Consider the following 23935-nt stretch of genomic DNA (forward strand, 5'->3'; position numbering starts at 1 on the left):
GGGGAGACCCCTCATGCTCCTAAGCAGCCCCTCTCCCCCCATGTGCTGTGCAGCAAGGGAGCAGGGGGTAACTTGCCCAAACATTGCGGAGGGGCCAGGAAAGGCCAAGAGAACAGCCATGCCTGTCAGCCCCTGCTGGGCACAGTGCCCGCTCTGCACGGCCCAGGCCCCCACAATCATCGGTCGGGGTGAAAAGCCGAGAGGGTCTGAGTCAGCACTGGACCCTTCCCTGGCTGCCCAGCTTTGCTGTGCCCTCGCAAGGGCTCGAAACACGTTTGCGCGGGCGATAACACGAGTCCCGTTGTCCAGAAACCAACTCGATGTGCAAGAGCCGTAAGAATCTCGGGGGCTGGCAGCATTCGGTGGCTTGGCTTCGCCACCCGGCCGCAGATGCAGCAATCCGCCTGGCGTACGGGGTTCCTTTTCAAAAGGGACGAGCCCCACAAGGTGCCGAGGTCCCGTAAACACCTGATGCTGTGTTGGAGCTTGGCCACGTGTGGGTACGCTGGGCCAGGGGGTGCGGGGACTGGCCAGTAACTGGCAGCTGTAACCGTTTGGCGTTAAGCACAGCGATTTAAAGGAGCTCTGCCTTTGAAACTGCATTTCCAGCTGAACACGCTAACTCTAACCCATATGCCCTGGGACGCAAGGGGAGGGGCAGAGGCTTTGCGTTGTGCACGTGCGGGTGCTCGGTCAGCCACGAGGAAGGAAGGCTGGGACATGCAAGCCGAGGCTCAAACCCAGCAGGCAAACAGAGCCCCAGGGTACCGCTGGGTCTTAAAATCTCACCATTTCTGAGTCTGCTCGGGCCTGGCCCCCGCGGGCGGCCTGCTCCGTGCGCACTCAGGGTTCCCAGGCCATCACAAGGACGCTGCCAGCTTGATTGTGTTTATTTCTGGTAAACGGGTAAATGTTTTACAATTCAGCATCTTCTAGCCCATTCCCAGAGGAGCCGGCTGCCTTGGCCCAGTCTGGCAGCGCTGCTACAGCCCTGGTCCTCAGTCCCTGGGCAGCTCTGACAGGTGACACCCTGTGGCTGGGCCAAAGTTCACACCCACAAGGGCCGAGTGTGACAAACAGGCGCTGGGCTGCAGCGGCTGTGGGGAACACCAGCTGTCCCGGGCCTTGGGATGAATTGCAAGTGTGGGCGCCGCAGCTCTGCCTAGAAGGCAGACAGGCGGGTGACACTGCGCCCACGGCTCTCATGCAGCAGGGTCAGCCTGGAGGCACCCCGAGATTGCCTCCTGCAGCTGTCCCAGCTGGGGGGGTTCCTCTGCACTGTGCGGGACGCTGCCCACGCTGTGTGGGAACACCAGGCCAGCAGCCCCAGCTCTGCCCTCTGGGAGACACTCCTCCTAGTGACCCCTCTACCCTGCGCCCTGCCCTCTAGGGACAGCTGATCCCACCCAGTCCACACCCTGCTCCTGGCGCCAGGCCAGTTCCCACTGTGAGCTCTGCTACGTGCAGACTGGGGAGAATCCAAGGTCCCACCCGGAGCCCCAGTTCCTCCAGCGCCTGGCGGGGAGGGGCATCCTTCCAGCGCAGTCTGCTCTTTCGCTGGAACCGGAGTCAGTCCTTCGTCCATTTCGTGCCAGTAGAAACAGGTTCAGGTTCCTCCCCGGTGCCCGGTTCTTGGCCCCGCCAGGTAGAAGTGGGCCCGCTCTGTCCTCTTGGGAGAGCAGGGAGCCTCCCAGACCTCTTTAAAGCCCGGAGTTGTGCCTCTTCCGTCCCAAGCCCTCGGGCGCTGCGGGCGCTGGAGAGTCTCCGGCCAGGCAGGGCCGAGACGTCCTGGGCAGCCAAGACAACAGAGCATGAGGCCGGAGGCCAGCCAACCTCACCTGGCGCCAGCTCACTTGTGCTGGGCTCCTGTCTCCCCGCAAGGCAGCTGGACTGGGCCTGCCACCCCCACGGTGGCCCATGTCCCTCCCGCCCCACGGCCCTAAATCGCCCAGGAGTTCAGCGCCTTCTCCAGCCTTTGTGTCCCTGTGGCGGCTCCTTTGCCAGCGCCCACGTCCGAGCGAGGCCCCGGCGCCTGCGGGCTGCGGTGCACCGGGCCGTCTGAACGCGGTGGGTGGGGCAGGCCGAGGATCTTGGCCCTGCTCCCGGCCACGTGTGGGGCGGGCTGGGGGAGGGCGGCGAGCCCTGCGCGTAGGACAGGAAATCCCTGGCACTGCTCCGGGCTGGGACCCGCCGGCTAAGCAGCCGTTCCGCAGACGGCCTGGGGATGACAGGCCCCAGGAGGAGGGAGGGGCTGACAGGCAGGGCAGCTGTGGCTGTGCGGTTCCCACAGGGCTGCCGGGCTTCTGGGGCAATATTCCCACGCCAGGCCTGGGATGTACCGGCCGGTTAACGTTCCCGCGCCGGCAAACCCAGCACCCGCCCTCAGGCGGGGGCTAACGGCACCACGGGGCTCCCGCTGCTTTCGACGCTCCTGTCCCTCGGCCCCGGCCTCCCCGGTTCTGGGCCCAGCAGCCCCAGGCCCGGCAAGGAACCCAGGCCCCGTGGGCCCCATGCGGGTCGGGGCTGAGGCGGCGTCTGCAGGGAGTGGGGCAGGGCTGAGTGCTGCAGGCCAGGCCGCAGGGCGGGTGAGGCAAGGGCTGGCCGGGTTGTGAAACGTGACAGGAAGGACGCGGTTGGAGCCTGCCAGGGTACTGGGACTGGAGAGCCGGGCGCCCGGTCTGGCCCGCGAGGGAAGGAAAGAGCAGCCAAGCCCCAGACGAGCCCTTCTCCACACGCCCAGCTGGGGCCCGATTTCCCCCGCCCTGGGGGCCTCCCGGGACGCTGGGAGCAGGCGGGGGGGGCTACCCCCCGGGGCAGGAGCAAGCCCAGCCTGGCACTGGCTCGGCCCCCGCCCCCCAGAACCAGGTGAAATTCCAGAGTCCACCTGGGCGGGCGGCGCCCTGCCGGGCCAGGCCCTTGGGACGCTCGCTGCAAACTCCTAGAACAGAAACAGCTGAGACGCCTTGCACAGTGCTTGGGGGGGGGGGGGGGGGGGTAAACGCTGTAAGGCTGGGCTGAGGCCGTGCCAGAGACGGGGAGGAAGGGGGGGCTGTAAGGCCGGGCTGAGGCCGTGCCAGAGGCGGGGAGGAAGGGGGGGCTGTAAGGCCGGGCTGAGGCCGTGCCAGAGGCGGGGAGGAAGGGGGGGCTGTAAGGCCGGGCCGAGGCCGTGCCAGAGACGGGGAGGAAGGGGGGGGGGGGGGCTGTAAGGCCGGGCCGAGGCCGGGCCAGAGGCGGGGAGGAAGGGGGGGCTGTAAGGCCGGGCTGAGGCCGCGCCAGAGGCGGGGAGGAAGGGGGGGGCTGTAAGGCCGGGCCGAGGCCGTGCCAGAGGCGGGGAGGAAGGGGGGGCTGTAAGGCCGGGCCGAGGCTGGGCCAGAGGCGGGGAGGAAGGGGGGGGCTGTAAGGCCGGGCTGAGGCCGCGCCAGAGGCGGGGAGGAAGGGGGCGCACACAGGCAATGGCCCTGCCCGGGGAGGTGCCACCCCAAGACTCAGGAAGAGCCCAGCGACGGGGGGAGGTGCAGGAGTCCTGGGAGGCCAGTGCCGGCCGAGTGCCCGCCGTGGAGGTGGCTAGCAAGGAGAGCCCCAGCTGGGCCGGGGGAGGCGGGGAGCGCGTGCCCGCTCACAGCGCCAGGCGACTCGGGAAGCTCCCGTCTCTCAAAGCCCACACTCCGGAGGGGGGGCCGTCTCCCCAGGGCCCCTCACCGCGCACAGCAGGGCGGGGCCTGCCCGAGGGCTCTGGGTGTGGCGGGCGCGCCCCAGGCCAGTCCCCTCAGTAGGTCTGCGGCGTCAGGATGAAGAGTCGCTCCTCCTCCCTGCGGATCCACTTCATGAGCTTGCTGACAGCGCTGAGCACGGCCGCCTTGGTCCCCAGCGGGCTGTAGCACACGTACAGCTCGAAGGCGCCGGTCACCTGGGGGGAGGGCAGCAGACCCGTCAGAGCCTGGGCATGCGCCCGCTTCCAGATACCACGAGGGCTTCTGCAGGAGGCCCAGTGGCGACAGCACTAACCTAAGAGAGGACGCAGGACCCGAAGGAGATTCCCCTGACCAGCAAACAGTATAGGGCTTATGACACACACTAAGCCGTTCTTATTTCCCAGGCCCCCTCCTGACAGCGGGTTGGTATCCACGTTCCGCATGCAGAGGAATGTACCCGCCAGCCTGACCATAGTGGGGCCTTCAGCTGCTCTCTCAGCTCGGTACCCCCCCAAGGCGGGTGGCTCTTTGCCCCCCTACTGGCCGGTCCCGGTCAGAGGAGAAAAGCCTGCTACTGCGGCCAGCACCGGACCCTTGACCCCAGAGCTGTGGCCGTGGCCACTCTCCTGGGCTGAGTGGCTCTTACCCAGGCCAGGAGGTTCTCTCTGGGGCCTGTGACATAGATGTTCTTCAGGGGGCGGGAGGAGTTGTGGGCCCGGCTGTGCAGGTACCGGTAGAGCTCCAGGAGCCTTTGCTTCTCCTCCTCGCTGACATACGGAGCCTCGACCTCCGGGCTGGAAAAACAACCCAGATCCTTACCCTGGCCCCGCGCACCAGAGCAAGGCCTCCGCGTCCCAGGGCGGCCGCCTGGCACCCAGACAGCGCGCTCCCGGGCCCCGCGGACAGCCCGCCCGGCACCCAGACAGCGCGCTCCCGGGCCCTGCGGGCAGCCCGCCCGGCACCCAGACAGCGCGCTCCCGGGCCCTGCGGGCAGCCCCCCGGCACCCAGCCCCACAGGGCACCCAGACAGCGCGCTCCCGAGCCCCGCGGGCGGCCGCCTGGCACCCAGACAGCGTGCTCCCGGGCCCCACGGACAGCCCGCCCGGCACCCAGACAGCGCGCTCCCGGGCCCCGCGGGCAGCCCGCCCGGCACCCAGACAGCGCGCTCCCGGGCCCCACGGACAGCCCGCCCGGCACCCAGACAGCGCGCTCCCGGGCCCCGCCCCCGCCTGGCACCCAGACAGCGCGCTCCCGGGCCCCACGGACAGCCCGCCCGGCACCCAGACAGCGCGCTCCCGGGCCCCGCGGGCAGCCCGCCCGGCACCCAGACAGCGCGCTCCCGAGCCCCGCGGGCGCCTGCCCGGCACCCAGACAGCGCGCTCCCGAGCCCCGCGGGAGTCCCGCCTGTGGCTCGGGGGGACTATGAGTGCCTGCTCCCAGCCCCGTGCCAGCGCAGGCCCGTCGGGGGGAGCAGCCCCGGCTCTGAGCGGCATGGCCACAGGAGCGCCCCTCCACGGAGGCCAGGCCCGCCCCGCCCCGCCTCTCACCTGGTGAAGAGCCCCGAGCTCTTGGACTTGTAGAGGAAGTGGCGGAGGTCCGGGATGCCCACCTGGGCGACGCTGTAGAAGGGGGTGCGCAGCGCCTCCTGCAGGGCCGAGGCCACGCCGCGCTTGCGCAGGCGCTCCTGGAACCGGCGCTTGCAGTCGGAGACGCTGAAGAAGTCCTCGCGGTCGGCGGAGACCAGCAGCAGGCACAGGTCCGGGGCCTGCTCCAGGTAGGAGATGTGGGCGTGGAAGAAGCTGCTGGCGTTGAACTTGGGCAGGCAGATGGGAGTCCAGGCCTCGCCCTCCCGGAAGGAGGAGGAGCTGATGAGGTTGAAGAGTAAATGCAGGTCAATAGGGTGTAGGACCTGGTCCTTCCTGCGCACCAGGGACACCAGCTGGTTCCTGCAGAGCAGGATGGAGAAGACCAGGCTCCCGGCCCGGGCCTGCTGCAGGCAGGCGCCCACGGTGTCCCGCAGCCCTGGCGGCATGGGCAGGCAGCGCGCCGCGCCCATCAGGACGCTGGGGTCCCGCGCCATCAGGTCCAGCAGGCTGTCGGTGATGCGCTCGGAGCCGGCCAGCAGCCTGCGCAGGTCGTAGTTCTGCTTCTGCTGGAAGATGTGGTGGAGCTGGGGCCCGGTGAGCAGGCTCAGGATCTGGTAGTAGATGTACAGCAGCTCGTGGGCGACCTCCTGCTCCGACTGCCGCGTCCGGGCCACGGCCACCAGCACCAGCGGGCTCCGGCGCACAAAGACCACCTTGTAGCCATCTGCCCCGCGCGGGAGGAGAGGGAGGCCAGGTCAGCCCAGAGGGAACCGCGGCGGCACAGCTCCGTCGCCGTAGCTACAGCCCACACCCGGAGACGGGTGTAGGAGGACCACCTCCCTGAGCGGCGGTAGCCGGCTCTGCCACGGGGGTTGGGACGTCACAGCTGTGGCGCTCGGGGGTGGATCGCCCCCCCCAACCTGAGGCGGGGCCCCTGGCCCACAGGAAAATCAATCAGGGCCACATGCAAGGGGAAGCAAAGTAATTCAAAAAACCCACAAACCCGCCCTGGCCTGGCCCCCAGATGAGAAGAGGGAAGATATCCTCCCTCCCGTCCCCTCCCCTCCAGCCCCTCGGGGGTCCCGGGGGAGGCGCCAGGGCTCTGGATGTGCAGGGCTGGGTTCATTTTTCTGAGGGCCCCTAGGCTCTGGGGTGGGGCCACAAAGGAGGGGCTCAGGCAGTGTGCAGGAGGGGGGCTGCCAGGGAGCAGCTTGAGGGTGGGGGTCTGGGTGGGAGGTAGATGCAGGAGTGGGCTAGAGCTACAGGCGCAGGAGCTGGAAGGGTGCAGGAGTAGGCTGGGGTGGGGGGTGTAGGCAGCAGGTGGGGTACAAGCGGTGAAGGCAAAGGGTCTGGGCAGGAGGGGGTGCAGGGTCTGGGTGGAAGGGAGGGGGCAGGAGGGGGTGCGGGATTGGGTGAGAAGCAGGGGCTGGGTGGAAGGGAGGGGGCTGGGGCAGGGTGGGGGTGAGGGGTCTGGGCAGGAGGGGGTGCAGGGTCTGGGTGGAAGGGAGGGGGCAGGAGGGGGTGCGGGATTGGGTGAGAAGCAGGGGCTGGGTGGAAGGGAGGGGGCTGGGGCAGGGTGGGGGGTGGGGGAGGGGGTGCGGGGTCTGGGTGGAAGGGAGGGGGCAGGAGGGGGTGCGGGATTGGGGGAAGCAGGGGCAGGGGGGGGCTGGGGCAGGGTGGGGGTGCGGGGTCTGGGCAGGAGGGGGTGCAGGAGCAGGGTGAGAGGCAGGGTCTGGGTGGGGGGGACGGGGTGGGGGTGGGAGTGTGGGGTTTGTCAGGACAGGGACAGGGAATGGGGGGGCTACCTAGCGTAGCTCCGGGGGGCACAGGTGGCTGTGTGCAGCTCTGCGCGCCGCGGGGAAGCGCCCCCTGGAGGCCCCGCCCTGCTCCTGCAGTCTGGGATTCCTGGCCAAGGGGAGCGTGGGGGCAGGACCTGCAGGGAGGGGTTCCCCGCTTCCTCCTCGCCAGCATCTGCCCTGCTGGCTGCAGGTTCCTCCGTGCAAGGGGCCCCCCCTGCAGCCCGCGCCTGGCCCAGCCGAGGAAGGAAGCGCAGCCCCCCCGCACAGGAGCCGTGTGACGGGCCAGAGCCACGGGCTTGCCACCCTCCACAGGCCCAGGCCACCTCTGCCTGCCCCGGAACCACCTCCCAGCGGCCCCTTTCACGCGCACACTCAGCACTCCCGGGTGCCGGACTCACACACGCCCTTGTGGCAGCCGCGTGTGCACGTCAGGCAATGGTGTGCACCGGTGCGGGGCCAGCTACAGCCATGTGTGCACGTCAGGCAATGGTGTGCGCCGGTGCGGGGCCAGCTACAGCCATGTGTGCACGTCAGGCAATGGTGTGCGCCGGTGCGGGGCCAGCTACAGCCATGTGTGCACGTCAGGCAATGGTGTGCGCCGGTGCAGGGCCAGCTACAGCCATGTGTGCACGTCAGGCAATGGTGTGCGCCAGTGCGGGGCCAGCTACAGCCATGTGTGCACGTCAGGCAATGGTGTGCGCCGGTGCGGGGCCAGCTACAGCCGCGTGTGCACGTCAGGCAATGGTGTGCGCCGGTGCAGGGCCAGCTACAGCCATGTGTGCACGTCAGGCAATGGTGTGCGCCGGTGCGGGGCCAGCTACAGCCATTTGTGCATGTCAGGCAATGGTGTGCGCTGGTGCGGGGCCAGCTACAGCCATGTGTGCACGTCAGGCAATGGTGTGCGCCGGTGCGGGGCCAGCTACAGCCGCGTGTGCATGTCAGGCAATGGTTTACGCTGGTGCGGGGCCAGCTACAGCCATGTGTGCACGTCAGGCAATGGTGTGCGCCGGTGCGGGGCCAGCTACAGCCGCGTGTGCACGTCAGGCAATGGTGTGCGCCGGTGCGGGGCCAGCTACAGCCATGTATGCACGTCAGGCAATGGTGTGCGCCGGTGCAGGGCCAGCTACAGCCGCGTGTGCACGTCAGGCAATGGTGTGCGCCGGTGCAGGGCCAGCTACAGCCGCGTGTGCACGTCAGGCAATGGTGTGCGCCGGTGCGGGTCCAGCTACAGCCGCGTGTGCACGTCAGGCAATGGTGTGCGCCGGTGCAGGGCCAGCTACAGCCGCGTATGCACGTCAGGCAATGGTGTGCGCCGGTGCAGGGCCAGCTACAGCCGCGTATGCACGTCAGGCAATGGTGCGTGCAGGTGTGGGGCCAGCTACAGCTGCGTGCGCCGGTGCGGGGCCAGCTACAGCTGAGACGGGCCCAGGCCTGCCCTGCGCTCATCCACGCCGGTGCCCCAGCTGCTCTGCACAGCGGTCGCCAGAGCGTCACGTCTAAGCCCAGCCAACGCCCCCAGGGAGCGCGTGCCCCTGCCACCAGGTACCTGCATGGATAGACCGGATGGCATTCTTCTCCGCCTCCAGGAAGGACACCAGGGCCATCATCACCCCGGTGGTGCTGGAGAGCGCCTCCTCGGAGCCGTAGCGGGAATACACCGGCTTGCCTGCCTCGCTCAGCACGAACACGTGCTTCTGGTGCATGCGCCAGGCCTCCATGGTCACGTCCTCGTCCTCCCCCGAGCGCTCGGAGTCCCGCCGGGCCGCCTGCGGAGACACGGCCTCCTTGTCCTCCCGGCTCAGCCTCATCTCCTCCTCCAGGTCCAAGGCCACGCCCGTCAGCTGCGTGCTGAGTTCGCTGAAGTCCTTGCTAATCTGCTCCATGCTGGTCTGGTCTGCTCGGTCCCCTGGCCCCTCCTCGGGGCTCCTGGACGCCACCTCTCCGTCCTCAGGGCTCGTCAGGTCCTCGTAGGACTGGGTGTGTGCAAACATGGCCCCCTCCTGGCCTGCCCCTGAGAACCAACACAGAGCTTTGACCTCTGCTCCCCTAACCAGAGCGAGCGCCGGGGGTCTGTCCAGGTGCCAGCCAACAGGAGCCGCTCAGACGGCTGTCGCAGGCCGGCTCAGGGGACACCCGGGGGCTGACTGGCCTCTTGGGACGTGGGGGGGTTGGGGTGTGAGCGGTCTGGGCGGCTGGATGCGCCGGGGACTGGCCGGGACTCCACGGTGAGGCTGGGACCGTGGCCCAGGCGCTCGCGTGTCCCTGGCCTGGTGTCCCCCCACGTGGTGTGTGACAGCCTGGCCGGGGGTTGGCACGACGGTCCTGCGCCTCTCCGACAGCGCGACACCCCCTCCCAAGGCTGGCGCCTGGTTTTATGGCCCCGCTATCTCTGCTTGGAGCTGGGGGACTTTACCCCGGCCCGGGGAGGCTGGCACCCTGCCAAGGCCATGCGGCGCCGAGGCTGAGATGCTGCCAAGGCCTCTCGGCAGGGAAGGGCAGGGCAGGGCAGGGCAGCCCCCGGGCTCCGTGCCCGCAGCCTTCACCAGCTCAGCCAATGCCCGCGCGGGGGGCGGAGCACAGCAGCCGCCAAGGGCCCAGCCCAGCGGGGAGGGGCGTGCGTGACAGCCCTCGTGTCGGGGGTAGGGCGACGGGGGGAGGGGTTCCCATCTCTGGCTAAGGTCGGACCCTGGCTGGTCTCTCCAGGCGGTTAACCCCGAGGCCTCGCTCCTCGCCCCCACCGGCACGTTACTCTGGGGGGGGGGAGGGAGGCATCCCAGCAAGCTGCCCTCTGGCTCCGCCCCGCTCTACCCATGGGGTTAGACATCACCCCAGAACCCTGGGCCCTTCACAGGCCTGTTAGCACCACGGGCCCAGCCATGCTCCCACCGCCCCACGCTCACAGGCCTGTTACCGCCACGGGCCCGGCCACGCTCCCACCGCCCCACGCTCACAGGCCTGTTACCGCCACGGGCCCGGCCACGCTCCCACCGCCACGGGCCCGGCCACGCTCCCACCGCCCCACGCTCACAGGCCTGTTACCGCCACGGGCCCGGCCACGCTCCCACCGCCCCACGCTCACAGGCCTGTTACCGCCACGGGCCCGGCCACGCTCCCACCGCCCCACGCTCACAGGCCTGTTACCGCCACGGGCCCGGCCACGCTCCCACCGCCCCACGCTCACAGGCCTGTTACCGCCACGGGCCCGGCCACGCTCCCACCGCCCCACGCTCACAGGCCTGTTACCGCCACGGGCCCGGCCACGCTCCCACCGCCCCACGCTCACAGGCCTGTTACCGCCACGGGCCCGGCCACGCTCCCACCGCCCCACGCTCACAGGCCTGTTACCGCCACGGGCCCGGCCACGCTTCTAGGAATTCGCTAGGGGGGACCCGAAGGTGGGGCAGCATGTTTGTGGGGGGGCAGTGCCAGGTGGAGGGAGAGCTCTATGGAGCCAGGCCCCCTCTCCTGAGTGGCTCCCCGGTGGAGGGAGCAGGCCGGCGAGGACACGTCGTATGACTCCAGGGTCACTCCCAGTGCTGACTGCCGCCAAGGGACAGCCTAAGCCGTGGGGAGGGCCTTCGTTGCCGTTCTCCCTGCTGGTTGGCCTGCGTGCCTGTCCATCGACCCAGCCACTGCTCGGTACCCCGGCCAGGGCCCGAGCCCTCCCAGGCTAGCCTGGGAAGGGGGACTCTCGGCCTCCCCCAGGGCCAATCTGCCGCGGGGGCGACCGGGGATCCTGGAAATGCCCCTACCTGGTTCCGTGCCCTGGACCAGCCCTGGCATGGGGCTCTCCGACCGCTCCGGGTGCTGCCCGTCTGCTGGCCCCAGGGATCCGGGTGCTGGCCCTTGCTTGTGCACGTCTGCAGCCATGGCTCCGGGCAGGCAGGGACCTGCAGGCAAAGGAGACCGTCAGCTGCTCTCGCGTTGGCCTGGCTGCTCCCAGCAGGCGGGGGGGGGGGGAGGGGACAGGGCGGGGCGCCACTCCGGAGACATCTGGGGGACGGCAGCAGCAAAGGCCGGGCAAGCGACCCACTCCTCTCCCGAGCCTAGTGCCAGCCTATAGCCATACGGAAAGACACCGTTACGCCCCCCAGCCCTCCACTGAGCCGTCTCCCCGCTGGCCCCCTTTGCCCAGCAGCACAAGGCTGCGGGGAGCCGGAGCTTTGCTCTTCCCCTGTGCACTGCTGCCCGCAGCCACGGTGCTCTCCTCCAGCAGGGCTGCGGCTGTATGGAGTCGGAGCCAGAGCCGGAGCCGAGGCAGCTCTGGGGAGGGGCAGGGCGAGGGGCTTCTGCTCCTTCCTCCACTGGCAGGGCAGAGTGGGGAAAGCAGCAGTTACCAACAGCTCCTCCATCTACTGTCCCACCTTCAGCCCCCCGCCTCCAGCCAATGCTCCCTCTAAACTTTTCTACCCATGTGTGGAATAATTGTTGTTCTGTGCACCTAGGTGCGGATGTGCACCACCAGGAGAAACACCTGCTGCTGGCTGGGAGCAGGCTGCTAATCAGCTGGGCAGCCTTGGAAACTCTCCTGCAGCTGCCCTGTGAGGAAGGGGGTAGTTCTGCGGGGTCGGGGGGCTGCATGCAGAGGGGCGCTCAGTGCCCGGATGTTACTGGTTAATGTGACAAAGGGGGGGGGGGGGGGAGTTTGTTGTTTCAGCCCAGAACTGGAGCCGCAGCGTCTGGTGCCCTGTGACCCCGGCTCTGCTCAGAGGACACGGCTGGGTCCGGCCAGACACCAGACAAGGGGCTGCAGAGGGGAGACCCCACGACCGGCCCAGCTGACCCCAGCGAGGGGAGAACATTGGAGGGGGAGGGGAGGGGAGAAGAGGGGCCCAGGCTGGGGTATTGGGGGCTCTGCTGGGAGACGGGGGCTGTTTCTGGGGGATAGGGCAGGGCAGGCTGGACTCAGCCGGCTGCAGGGAGACTGACATGGGGGCGGGGGACCCAGGTCCACTGGAGTGGACTCCCCGAGAAGGGGCTGTCTCCCTGCCGCTGGAGAGAAGGTGCCGTCGCACTGGAGGGGGGGTCCTGCTGGGGACCGAGTGTGGGCACGCCCTGAGAGCCAGGACTCAGCGCCTGGCCCCCAGGGGACACTGGGAAGGTGGGGAGGGGAGAGGAGGGGAAGAGCGTGGGGTCCTGGACTGGGAGTGGGGCAGAATCGGGGGAACTCCTGTGAGGCCACATGCCCCCCCCCAGCACCGGGAAGAAAAGACTGGGACTTGCCCCCCGCTCTGGGCCTGGCGCATCTCTGGCCACGTCTCTGCCTCCCAGGCCGGCGCTCGTCCACGTCCAGGCTGAGCTCCTGTTGGCACTGCCCCGGTGGGGGCCGGCGGGTCCGGGGAGGGCCCTGCCCAGGGGACCTGTGGACAGAGCCCTCGGGGGGCTCCGTGGAGCGCCCTGGCGTGGGGCCACGAGGAGCAGAGTGGGGGCGTGCGGCCATAGGGAGCCAGGCTGGGAATGTGCAGGGGGGCTGCCAAGCGCGGCTCATTCGGTCACTGCCGCAGGGCTGCCCCCCCCAGGCTCCGAGCCCCCTGGGGGCCAGCAGATGAGCGGCGGCGGAATCGGGGCGGATCCTGGAGCCCCCCCATGCTTGGCTCTCACCACAAGGACCCTGCACTCTCCGGGTGAGGAGCGATGGGGGCACCCAGAGGGGCCACAGAGATGGGCGTCTCGTCCGTGCCCCCCCCCTCCTTCGGCCCCTCCCACCACTGCTACCGACTGGTCTCTTGCTTTCAATCAGAGACGCCCCAAATGGCTTTCGAAGCGGCTCAGGCTCTACTAGAAGCAGCCCCCCACCCACGAAGGGATGAGTGCACTACAGCCCTTGACTTCCACCTGCACGGGGACCCTGCCCCACCGGCCTGCCCCGTGCACGGGGACCCTGCCCCACCGGCCTGCCCCGGGCACGGGGACCCCGCCCCACCGGCCTGCCCCGTGCACGGGGACCCTGCCCCACCGGCCTGCCCCGTGCACGGGGACCCCGCCCCACCGGCCTGCCCCGTGCACGGGGACCCCGCCCCACCGGCCTGCCCCGGGCACGGGGACCCCGCCCCACCGGCCTGCCCCGGGCACGGGGTCCCTGCCCCACCGGCCTGCCCGTGCACGGGGACCCTGCCCCACCGGCCTGCCCCGTGCACGGGGACCCTGCCCCACCGGCCTGCCCCGTGCACGGGGACCCTGCCCCACCGGCCTGCCCCGTGCACGGAGACCCTGCCCCACCGGCCTCCCCCTGCACAGGGAGGCCGGAGCAGGCGCCTCTCTCGCTCGGGCCCCTCGCACACTCCGCGCTGTGCCCAGGCTCCCCGGGGCTCGGAGAGCAGCGGCCGGGCCCGCGCGCTCAGACCCACCTGGCTCCCGCAGCGCTCGGGGCCCCGCCTAGCGGCTGCCCCCGGCCGTCCCGGCCCTGCCCCTGCCCCTGCCCCCGCAGCGCACGCCCGGTGCAGCCTGGGGACTGTAGTCGGCCCGGCCCGCCTGCCCCTCGGCCCGGCCGCTCCCTCCGTCCCCGGCCGGCCCGGCTCTGCGCCCCGGTAGGAGCCCGGGGGCTGCGGCTAACTCAGAGCCCCTCGTTCCGGGCCCGCCGCTAACGGGGGCGTCCTGCTGCCGGGGGGCAGCCCAGGGCTTAGTCCCCATAGAGCGCCCCCCGCGCAGGGAGCAGCCGGCACCAGTCACCGCCTGCGCTGCTCCCTGCTTGGTCCCTTGGTCCCCGGCTGGCTCCTGCCCCCCAGCTGGTCCCTGGCTGGCCTCTGCCCCCCAGCTGGTCCCTGGCTGGTGCCCTGGTCCCCGGCTGGTTCCCTGCACCGTGCCGGGCTGGCTCCTGCCCCCCAGCTGGCCCCTGGCTGGTCCCCTAGTCCCTGGCTGGTCTTCTGAGCCCCAGCTGGTACCCGCACCCTATCTGGAATCCTGGGCCCCTGTGCTGTGCTTGGCTGGTCCCCTGCCCCCCAGCTGGCTCCCGGCTGGTACCCTGCGCCCTGGCTGGTACCCTGCACTCCAACTGGTCCTCGTGCCTGGCTGGTCCCCTGGTCCCTGGAGGGTCCCCTGGGTCCCAGCTGGTACCCTGCGCCTGGCTGGTACCCTGGCCTTGCCATCGCTGAGCTGCTTCCCGAGTGTTTGCTTGTGTAACTCTGCCCCTTCGTGCTCAGGCCTCTCTGGAGACAGCGGAGGGGTGGGTGACCAGCAAGGTAGCCGGGTTTGCTGAGGGCTCCCTTATTTCAGGTAAGACCAGGGGACTGTGCAGAAGATCAGGGAAATGGAGCCAGGCGAAGGGGCTGGGTGAGGGGGCGGCGCATGTCACTCATCACTGGCAAACGCAAAGTTCTGCACTTTGCAGTAAGTTCAAGAACTTGTCATCTCGTCCTCGCGCGTCTTTCCATGTCCCCACAGCCGCTTCCCTGTGCTGTGCACGAGCCCAGGAAAATTAGATTGAAATAACATTGGGGCTGCCCACCGAAGCACTCGGAAGCCAGGAAACGGTGACATTCATGTGTCCCTCGGCCCAGCCAGTCCCTCTCTCCCTGCCCTGGTGCCTGTTTCAGGGCATTGGCACAAGCTGTTTTCCCGCTGACTACTTGCACAGGAGGGACGGCGCTCAGCAGAGGAGCCCACAGGCCAGTATTCATTGTTATTCTAATCTTTTCGCGTGGCTCTGCATGCCCCCCCATCCCAGCACTAGTCAAGGGGAGATGAGATGGGCCAGGCCCAGCGCCAGGAAGACCCGTTTCTTCCAGAGGGTCCAAATGTAGGGGTGATAGTGGAACCATTGTGTCTAGGTACAGACTAGAGGCCTTTGCTTTCTGATATCAGAATAATTATGTCGCGGTGCTCTGGGCAGGCCACTCCGCTGGCTGAGTTACCAGTGATTTCACAACCACCAGGGGTAGGCAGTGATGTATATTGCGGACACACAAGGCGAGTGCCTAGTGCAGGGATGGGCAAATACTGGCTTGCAGGCCAGATCTGCTCCACTAGGATTAGCCCCGGCGGGCCTCCACTGCTATATTTACTGGAATGTCTGCACGTACTGGCGAGCGCAGCTCCCGTTGGCCACACATTGTCGATTGCAGCCAACGGGAGCTGCGGGAAGCAGCGTTCCAGGCTGCACCTCTTCCCGCTGCTCCCATTGGCTGCAAACGACAATCTGCGGCCAATGGGAGCTGCGCTCACCAGTCCCTGTGGCCTGCATCAGGGCTAACCCTGGCAAACCGCCGCCATGTTATGGCCCAGCCACTGCAAACGAGTCTGATGCAGCACCCAGATGTTACGTTAGCTCCATCAGTGCCCAGATGTGCAGGGTTCCTCGGAGATGGGTGCCTCTGGCTCTCAGCTCGGGCTTGCTTCCCCCGAGCCCGGATTTCTGTGGCCGTGTCATTAGGGCGAGCGCCTTGCCCTGCGTGTGGCCCCCCCACGGAGATTGGCTTGGAACCCTCATTCTGGCTCTTTGTTTGCCGCTAGAAGCTCCCCGGGCCCCTCCCGGAGCTGGGGCTACGGGCCAGGGCGCAGCGGGCGCCGGGTGCCCAAGGGAAGCGCTGGCGAGCTCGGCCCGCCAGACCCTACGCCGCAGCACTACATCCCCCAGGATGCCTCCGCGCCCGCGGCGGCGAAGCGTCCGGCCCACGTGCCCTGCAAAGCACCCTGGGAAGCGTAGTCTGCAACACGCGCCTCGCGCGCCGCAGCCGCGGCGGGCGGCTGCGCAGTGCATGCCGGGAGCGGTCGTGCAGCGGCGCGCCCGGACTCTATGTCCCATGGTGCAGCGCGGCGGCGCCGCCCAGGAAGTTCCGGTTTCCTCTCGGCGCTGCAGCGGGCCTGGGGCGGCGGTTCCGTCGGCGACTGAGGTGAGGGGGGGCCCGTCCGGGCGGGGGGCGGGAGCCGAGAGCCGAGAGATTCCCCCCCCCGCGCGACCGCCGCTCTCGGGATGGGGGCGGCGCCGCTCCGGCCGGCTCCCCGCGCGCCTCGGCCCAGCCCGCGCTCGCCTGGTGGCGGGACACGCGGGGCGGGGGCGGGCCGGGCTCGGGGCGGGGGGGTCGCCCATGCCGGGTCCGGGTGGGGGTGGGGCGCTGGGGGGGGGGGGGTCGCCCATGGCGGGTCCGGGTGGGGGTGGGGCGCTGGGGGGGGTCGCCCATGCCGGGTCCGGGTGGGGGTGGGGCGCTGGGGGGGTCGCACATGCGGGGTCCGGGTGGGGGTGGGGCGCTGGGGGGGGTCGCACATGCGGGGTCCGGGTGGGGGTGGGGCGCTGGGGGGGGTCGCACATGCGGGGTCCGGGTGGGGGTGGGGCGCTGGGGGGGTCGCACATGCGGGGTCCGGGTGGGGGTGGGGCGCTGGGGGGGGGTCGCACATGCGGGGTCCGGGTGGGGGTGGGGCGCTGGGGGGGGTCGCACATACCGGGTCCGGGGGGACGGTGTCAGCTGTGTGGGTTCTCAGCCGGGGGTATGCGTGGGGTGTGTGAGCTCTCAGCTGGGACTTCTCGGGCTCTGAGGTCTGGAGAGGCTCATACGGGGCAGAGGGAGGTTCATCACCGTGGGCCGGAGGAGGATTCCCGTGTGGGGCCTTGCTGCAGGATTGACCATGGCGAGGTTTGAGGAAACCTTGTGCCAGACCTTCTCACGCTGTCAGTTTGTTCGCAGGAGTTTCCTGTCTCTGACACTTTGCTGGGGAGACATTGGTTGTGGGGGTGTTAAGAGAGCCTGCAGGATCCTGGGCTGGGGGGACAGGGTGGGAATTGGGGGTTTGCCAATGGGATGCCTAGTTTCTGGGAATTTTGTAAGGCAAAATCCTGGCTAGGAAAGTGTCCGTTTTGGGCAGGCAGCTGTCCATGGAGGATCCTGGCTGCTTTTGTTGGAGATGGAATGATTACAGGGGTTGCAGCTTCTGAAGGGGGTTCCCCTTAGCCAGGGTGCTGCCTGGTAAATTGCTGTGGAGCTGTAGTGTTTCAGTTCTAGTGAGTGATAGTCCTGGAGGTGTTGGACCTGGAACAGCACAGATAAGTTTTAATCCTTAAGTGACTGGGTTGAGTGAAGAAAACATGAAGGTGTTTTTGTGGGGATGAGGGCTTGCAGTGTGGCAGGATTGTGGCCCAGATGGCTCTCAGTGTCTGTTTCCAGGCCTGTTGGAATGTGCTTCTTGTTGTGCATATAATGTGGTTAAGATTTATCACCTGTCATATGATACCATGTAACATGAGTGTTTCTGCAGTTTGACTTACGTATTTGTTAATGCACATGTAAAGCTTGTATCTTAAGTTATATGGAAACGTGTGTATTGTTTTTGAAATGACATGCAACAATAATCCAGGGGTGTCAGACTTCCAGTCTGCAAAGTGAGCTTCTGAAATAGATTAATAGTGGCAGAAGCAAAATTTAATTCTGGTTTTTGTATGTGAAAATAAGTTTTTGAATGCAACACAAGTTCCAGATTAACACAGCATTATAATGGTCTGTAGATTCACTGAGCTGCCTCGTCTACTTTCGGTATCTATGAGTTCAAATTATTGAGATGTGTAATTGCTTTAATAACCCATGTACAGTACAGTTTTGTACACGAGGTAATAGCACTCTCCCATGGATCTTTGTACCAACTTGTCAATAGTGGCTTGTCCTCCATGAATATGGGGAAGAATGTGAGTCTTAACTCTGTAGCCCCAGCATCTAGGAATAAACTGTAATGCATGTGCAGTAGGGGGCAGAGTTAAATTTGTATGTTCCCCAAAAATTCTGCATTTTTTGGCTCTTGAGAAACTAACTCCAACTGTAATTTTCTCTATTTTTTTTCATATAATTGTATTTAGGGTCTTAGATAAGTGGTATAAGACATTTAAAAATGAGGAAACTAAGTTTTAGTTTGAAGAACCTCATTGTGAAACATCTCTCAGGGGATCTCTGTCCAGTCTTGCGAGTTAGTACTGGGATCTGAGCTTGTACAGTCAAGTCAGAGTCTTTATGGTGGAGCAGAAGTGATGTCTGTAGTTAAGGGTTTTCTATTTGTTATGGTACTACTCTAAGGCCCTGATCAAGATCAGGCTCCATTTTGCCAGGTCCCGTAAAGACACCTATGAAGAGACCGCCTCTACCTTTGTGGCATCCAACCAGTTCTGAAGCAGTAGCCACTCTCAATAGCGAACTAGCCACACTCTAGTGGCTAGTGTGTTGGATACCACGGCTCTACCACCAAAGAGCTTGCCATCTTTAAAAGAAAATTGGACAAAGAATCAGTGTGGACATCATTTGGGCTGTGGAAAAAATGATTTGGTCCAAGGAGAGCATCATCTGTGAGCATTATTAGGACAGTGGATGGGATAGAGTGGGATATTCCGCTCAAAGTAATTGTCTAAATGGGGGACCATAAATGGAGGGTAATATGTGGATGGCATGATTTCTGCCCCATGCTGGAGGATGGCAAAGTTGGATTTCTACCTTTTGGTCAGTGAATCTTATCAGCAACATTGGGAGCCCTTAGATGGCTCTTTTTATCTTTCCAGAACAGAGGTTACAATACTGATAGCATGGCACTGGGGGAGCTCTAAAATTCCCTAGTTGAAGCCATGGGAATACAGTCTGCCACAAAATCTGAAAAACAAGCAAGTAAAACCCTCATCAATCCTTCCCAAATGTTCCGATTTATTTAAAATACAGGTTGAATCTCTGGTCCGGCAACATTTGTGGTCTGCCATGATGTGAGTTAGGCTGATGGCCACTTATCATGAGTGTGACCAAATTTCCCACAGTCTCATAAGTTTGTTTACAGCCACCAGGCGTGGTGCTTGGTGTTTTGTGCTGTGATTTAGCCCTAATATACCCCTAAATGTCTTCTAAGAGCAGTGAAAGTGTTGGTAATGCTGCTAAACAGTGTAGATCAGTGTTTCTCAACCAGTGGTACAAATACCCTTAGGTGTGCTTGAGAGACGTCGGGGGGGGGGGGGGGAACATCAACACAACTGAAATTTGGAGAAAACTGAATTTTTAAGTTTTACAGTGTTTTATTATTTTTGTACTTTTTACACCCCAAAATTTCATCGCCCGCCCAGCTATGATTAAGTTGTTTAAAACAAATGTGTTGCAATGGTAGAAAAAAAATTGATGTGTCTGAAAACTATAGGTAATGGGGGTACTTTATAATTGTTTTTTAAAAAGGGGGTACTTTGTTTAAAAAAAAAAAAAAAAGGTTGAGAAACACTAGTATAGATTTCCCATGGCTCGGCAAACTCTCTGGTTTGGCACTGGTCAGGTTCTGAGGTGCCAGACTAGAGGGGTTCAACCTGTACATCATAAAGGTAGAAAGCAGGGAGATGCAAGGAATCTGGAGCAGTTTAACTTTCAATCAATCTGTGAGCATCATAGGCTAATAGGATGATAAGTAATAGCCAGCATGGAGCTGTCGAACAGGTTGGTTGAACGTGATTTAACTTCCTTCTTTGACAGGATAATTGGCCTAGTGCAGTGGTCACCAACCAGTAGATCGGGATCTGCTGGTAGATCTTGGAGCCTCTGACAGGTGATTTTGACAGGTTTGGCCAAGAAGGTATCAATCCCAGCACTTCAGCTGCCATTCCCCTCCCCCAATTGTTGCACATCTCCTGCCCTTTGCCTTGGATCTGTCTCCTCTGGAGACTCTGCTTTCTGAGCAGGGCAGGGGAGGGAGAAGGGGGGCACTGATGTCAAGGTGCCCCCTCCCACCCTGTATCCTATCTCCACAGAGCAGAGAGGGGGCACAACAGGACTTGGGATGGAGTTTGCTGTCTGCTTTTGGGAGTAGTGCAGGGCCAGGACAGGGGTAAGCCCGCCCCACCCAAGAGCCACCTGAGGTAAGCAGTGCCCAGCTGGTGCCCACCTCCCAAAACCCTACTCCAGTCATGAACTCCATCCTGCACCCCAAGTCCCTGCCCAGCTCCGAGCACCCCTGCATCCAAACACCCTCCCACAGCCTGCACCTAGAACCCCCTCAGAAACCCCAACTGCCTGCCCCAGGCTCAGCGCAGAGCCCCTCATGCTCCATATTCCTTAATCCAAGACCAGAGCCTGCACCCCAGCCCTGTGCCCCAGACTGGTGAACGGGAGGAAGGGTGAGGGAGGGAGGGAGGATGGAATGAGCAGGAGAGGGGGCCTCGCAGGAGCACAAAGGAGGCGGGGCAAGGGTATTTGGGTTTGAGGTAGATCTTGGATTGCATTTAAACTCAAAAAGTGATCTCGTGCTTAGAAAGGTTGGAGACCCCTGGCCTAGTGGATGAGAGTAAGGGGAAGGCTATAGTTTTGGTATATATCTTGATTTCTTATTACAATGAGTCTCATGATATTTTCATAATGAAACTAGGATGTTGTGGTCTAGATGAAGTTGTTATAAGGTGGGTGCACAACCAGTTGGAAGACTGTACTGAAAGGACACTTATCAATGGTTCGCTGTCAGACTGGGAGGCTGTATCGATTGGAGGCTTGCAGGCATGTGTTCTGGGTTTGCTACTGTACAGTATTTTCATGAATGATTCGGACAGTAGAGTGGAGAGTAGGCTTATACGATTTGCAGACGATACCAAGGCAGTCGAGGGTCCAAGTACTTTGGAAGACATTCAAATGGATCCTGACAAACTGGAGAATTAATCTAAAATAAACAAGATGACATTCAGTAAACACAAGTATAGAATAGTACACTTAGGCCCTGTTTATGCTACAAACCTTATAGCGGCACTCCTGCAACACTGTAAGGTCTCCTGTGTAGCTGCTCTATGCCTGTGGGAGAGTATTCTGTTGACCTAGCATTGTCTACACCAATGCTAATGTTGGTGAAACTTTTATGTTGGTCAGGAGTGTGGGTTTTTCACACCCTTGACTGGCAAAAGTGCTATTGTAGACAAAGCATTAGGAAGAAAATCTCAAATGCACAACTACAAACTGGGTAATAACTGGGTAGGCAGTACTACTTCAGACAAGGGTCAGGTAGTTATAGTGCCCTGCCAGCTCTGGCTACATTTCAAAGGTGGACGCGCCACGGAGAGTATGAGGCCAGCGGGGTACTCCAGCAGTCCCCTGCTGGCCTGCTCCCTGCGGCGCTTCTGCTTTTGAAATGTTGCAGGTTCCCCGCTGTGCCCCTGTCCCCTCCCTGTGAAGACGGTCCTGGAGGGAACCTGCTTTTAAACTGGCTCCCCCCAGCGGTGGCTCCTGCTCCCACCCCCTCCTCCCCGCTGCCTCTTTCTGATAGAGGCAGCAAGTGGGGGGGAGCAACTAGTCGAGTCACTAGTCGACTATCTGATAAGCTTATGCTTACCAGATAGTCGACTAGGCGCTTAAATCCCTATTGCACACCAAGTTATGCCAGACCAAGCCTTTGTCTTGATTCAGAAACAGTACACCCGCTGCTGTTTTTCTTCTTGTAAATTTCCATATAGAGTTTGCAGTCTTTGCCCTGGCTCTCACACACATAGCCTTAGGATACACAAATAGCCGTGTTCCTTACTTCTGCCTGAAACAAACATTTTTGTAGTATGTCACCACCTCCTGGTGATCTGCCTTCACTGCAGGATGCTAAGAACATAATTAATGTAGATGGGCCTTCCCTGTTAGCCACACGTATGCACTGCAAGGGTTAAGGTGCTCTTGGTGGAGAGCTCACATGCTGCTTTGGTGAAGTAGTGTGCAGATAGCCGACCAAGGGATCCCTGTAAAACCCTGTGTGCCCCTTATGCCTTCTGCCAGTTGGAACCAAGGGGCCCCGCGGTCACAAGCATGTTGAGAAGTGTCAAGGTATTTTTTTCTTTTCTGGTCAGGCCTCTGTTGGAGTTTTACGTCCAGTTTTGGTTTCCACACTTTAGGAAAGATGTGGACAAACTGGAGAGAGTCCAGAAGAGCAACAAGAAAGATAAAAAATTAGAATATCCAGTCTTAGGAACACTTTCGAGAAGCGGCAAGGAGTCCTGTGGCACCTTATAGACTAACCGAAGTGTTGGAGCATAAGCTTTCGTGGGCAGATACATCCGATGAAGTGGGTCTGCCCACGAAAGCTCATGCTCCAACACTTTGTTTAGTCTATAAGGTGCCACAGGACTCCTCGCCGCTTTTGCAGATTCGACTAACACGGCTACTCCTCTGATACTCGACTTTCAAGAAGAGTATACTTAGTCTTGAGAGAGTAGGCTAAATGGGGGGACTTGAAAACATGCTTTGCGCATGAGAGATACTATGAAGAAAGTAGTCTTCTGAAAGAGAAATACAGTAAAACTCCAGTTGGTCGGCATCCAGTGGTCCGGCATTCCCGATAGTCCGGCACCAACTGGAACCCGGAAGTGCTCTGGTTAGCTGGACAATCAGAGCTGCTCTGCCCCCAGCTTCCCCAAGTCCACTGCTGGTCAGTTTCAGTAGCGGTGGACTTGGGGAAGCCCGGGGCGGAGCAGCTGGGGTGCTGCTGGGTTGGTCCCGCAGCGCCGCCTCTCACATGAACCCTGTGCAGGATGGCCAGCTTTTGCCCTCAGCTGCTCCCAGGTCCTGGTTAATCTGTACCTGGCAAGCATCGCCCGGTAAGGGTAATGCTTAGTGGGTAACCTAGTCTACAGTTGTGCAGTTCAAGTCTCTACTGGTGTCTGGAGTAAACTGGTATATGGGAAGCAGGAGCCTGAGATCTTTTTGGCTAGGAGAAGGGGAAGGAAGCTGGTGATAGTCTCCAGCCCTCTTCTGTGATGTATTGTGAGTTGGGTGGGGGGAGAATAGGGGATCCTGGTATGATCTAAACAAGCAGCCTGCAGTGTAACCCTCTAGTTTCCCTTGAGTCGACTTTCCCAGGTTAAAGCGGAGGTTCTGGCGCTTAGTTCTACAGCGGCAGGCGAATTACGTCCTTGTGGAATAAGTGGGATTCTGTTCATAAATCCTCTCAGAAGAGGATGGATTGGTGGGGCTTGGTTCTGCCAGTGAAACTTGTAAAACCAGAGACTTTTTGAAAAGTGCCTGTTCGCCACTTGCATGTCAGCTGGACTCCAACCCTGCCACAGCCATGCAAAATCTACTGCTGGGGAGGAGCAGTTTAATCATCAGGCGTAGGGCTTTGGTGGGCATGAGTACAGGGAAGTAATGTCACCATTCCCTGCTGGTATCGCAGTGTTTGCAAACAAAGTTTCTAAGTAGGAGACTAGATTTTGATTGGACATATTCACATCAGTCTTCTTGTTGACACAAAGCAGTTATCAGTGAAAGCGCTTGGAGATTATGGAGGAGAATGAAGAGGGAGAAGGGGGAGAAGAGAACAAAAATGGGGAGGTTCAAATTACATCAGGAGTTACAGGAGGGGGTAGAAGTAGGGCAAAAAGACATGGGCCCCCAGGGTAGAATCACTACAGTTCCTGGTGATGAGACGGTTCTTGTCAGCGCCTTTTGAGTGCGTGGAAGATGAGCCAGGCACCTGAAAGAATGATGGTACCCTTCAGTGTAGTGCATAATGCAGGGCAAGGAGGAGTGCAGCACGCAGGGCCGTAAATTCAGGATCCTTTTAATACTGGCAGGCACCAGTAAATAGATCCTCTTCTGCCTGCCCCTGCTTGGGGAGTCTTGCCCACGTGTTCAGGATTCAGCTGATCTTCATATTTGGGGTTGGGAAGGAATTTTCCTCCAGGGTAGATTGGCAGAAACCCTGGAGGTTTTTCGCCTTCCTCTGTAGCATGGGGCACAGATCACTTGCTGGAGGATTCGCTGCATCTTGGGGTTTTCACACCATCATTTGAGGATTTCAGTATCTGAGATATAGGTGAGAGGATTATTCCAGGAGTGGGTGGGTGAGATTCTGTGGCCTGCGTTGTGCAGGGGGTCAGACTACATGATCATAATGGTCCCTTCTGACCTTAGAGTCTATGAGATCCTCAGGACTGCTCTTTGCCCACAGCTCTGCAGAGCTTTGC

At 62.7% G+C, this 23935-nt stretch overlaps 2 protein-coding genes across 4 annotated transcripts in view; one reads left to right on the top strand and one right to left on the bottom strand.

The window, feature by feature from the left end:
- Window positions 1–874: 874 nt before the first annotated feature.
- On the bottom strand, window positions 875–13576 carry MON1A (MON1 vesicular trafficking associated A). The gene is made up of 7 exons (XM_075939558.2): window positions 13425–13576; window positions 10830–10967; window positions 8624–9088; window positions 5240–6002; window positions 4339–4486; window positions 3700–3907; window positions 875–1788 (listed from the first exon to the last, which is right to left on the bottom strand). Exons 2-6 carry the CDS (start codon window positions 10945–10947, stop codon window positions 3767–3769), a joined length of 1635 nt encoding a protein of 544 aa, XP_075795673.2. The 5' UTR covers window positions 10948–10967; window positions 13425–13576; the 3' UTR covers window positions 875–1788; window positions 3700–3766.
- Window positions 13577–15756: 2180 nt separating this feature from the next.
- RBM6 (RNA binding motif protein 6) overlaps window positions 15757–23935 on the top strand; it is a 78851-nt gene continuing 70672 nt past the window's right edge. For 2 of the 3 annotated variants that reach the window (XM_075939552.2, XM_075939554.2), the window contains exon 1: window positions 15757–15905. The gene's annotated coding sequence lies outside the window, so the exon portion shown is untranslated. Of the gene's footprint in view, window positions 15906–17099; window positions 19868–23935 lie in introns of those variants that run through there. The other variant, XM_075939553.2, reaches the window with a different exon arrangement.

This window comes from Pelodiscus sinensis, chromosome 11 (assembly GCF_052426305.1).
Source record: "Pelodiscus sinensis isolate ZL-2025 chromosome 11, ASM5242630v1, whole genome shotgun sequence".
Classification (NCBI taxonomy): domain Eukaryota; kingdom Metazoa; phylum Chordata; order Testudines; family Trionychidae; genus Pelodiscus; species Pelodiscus sinensis.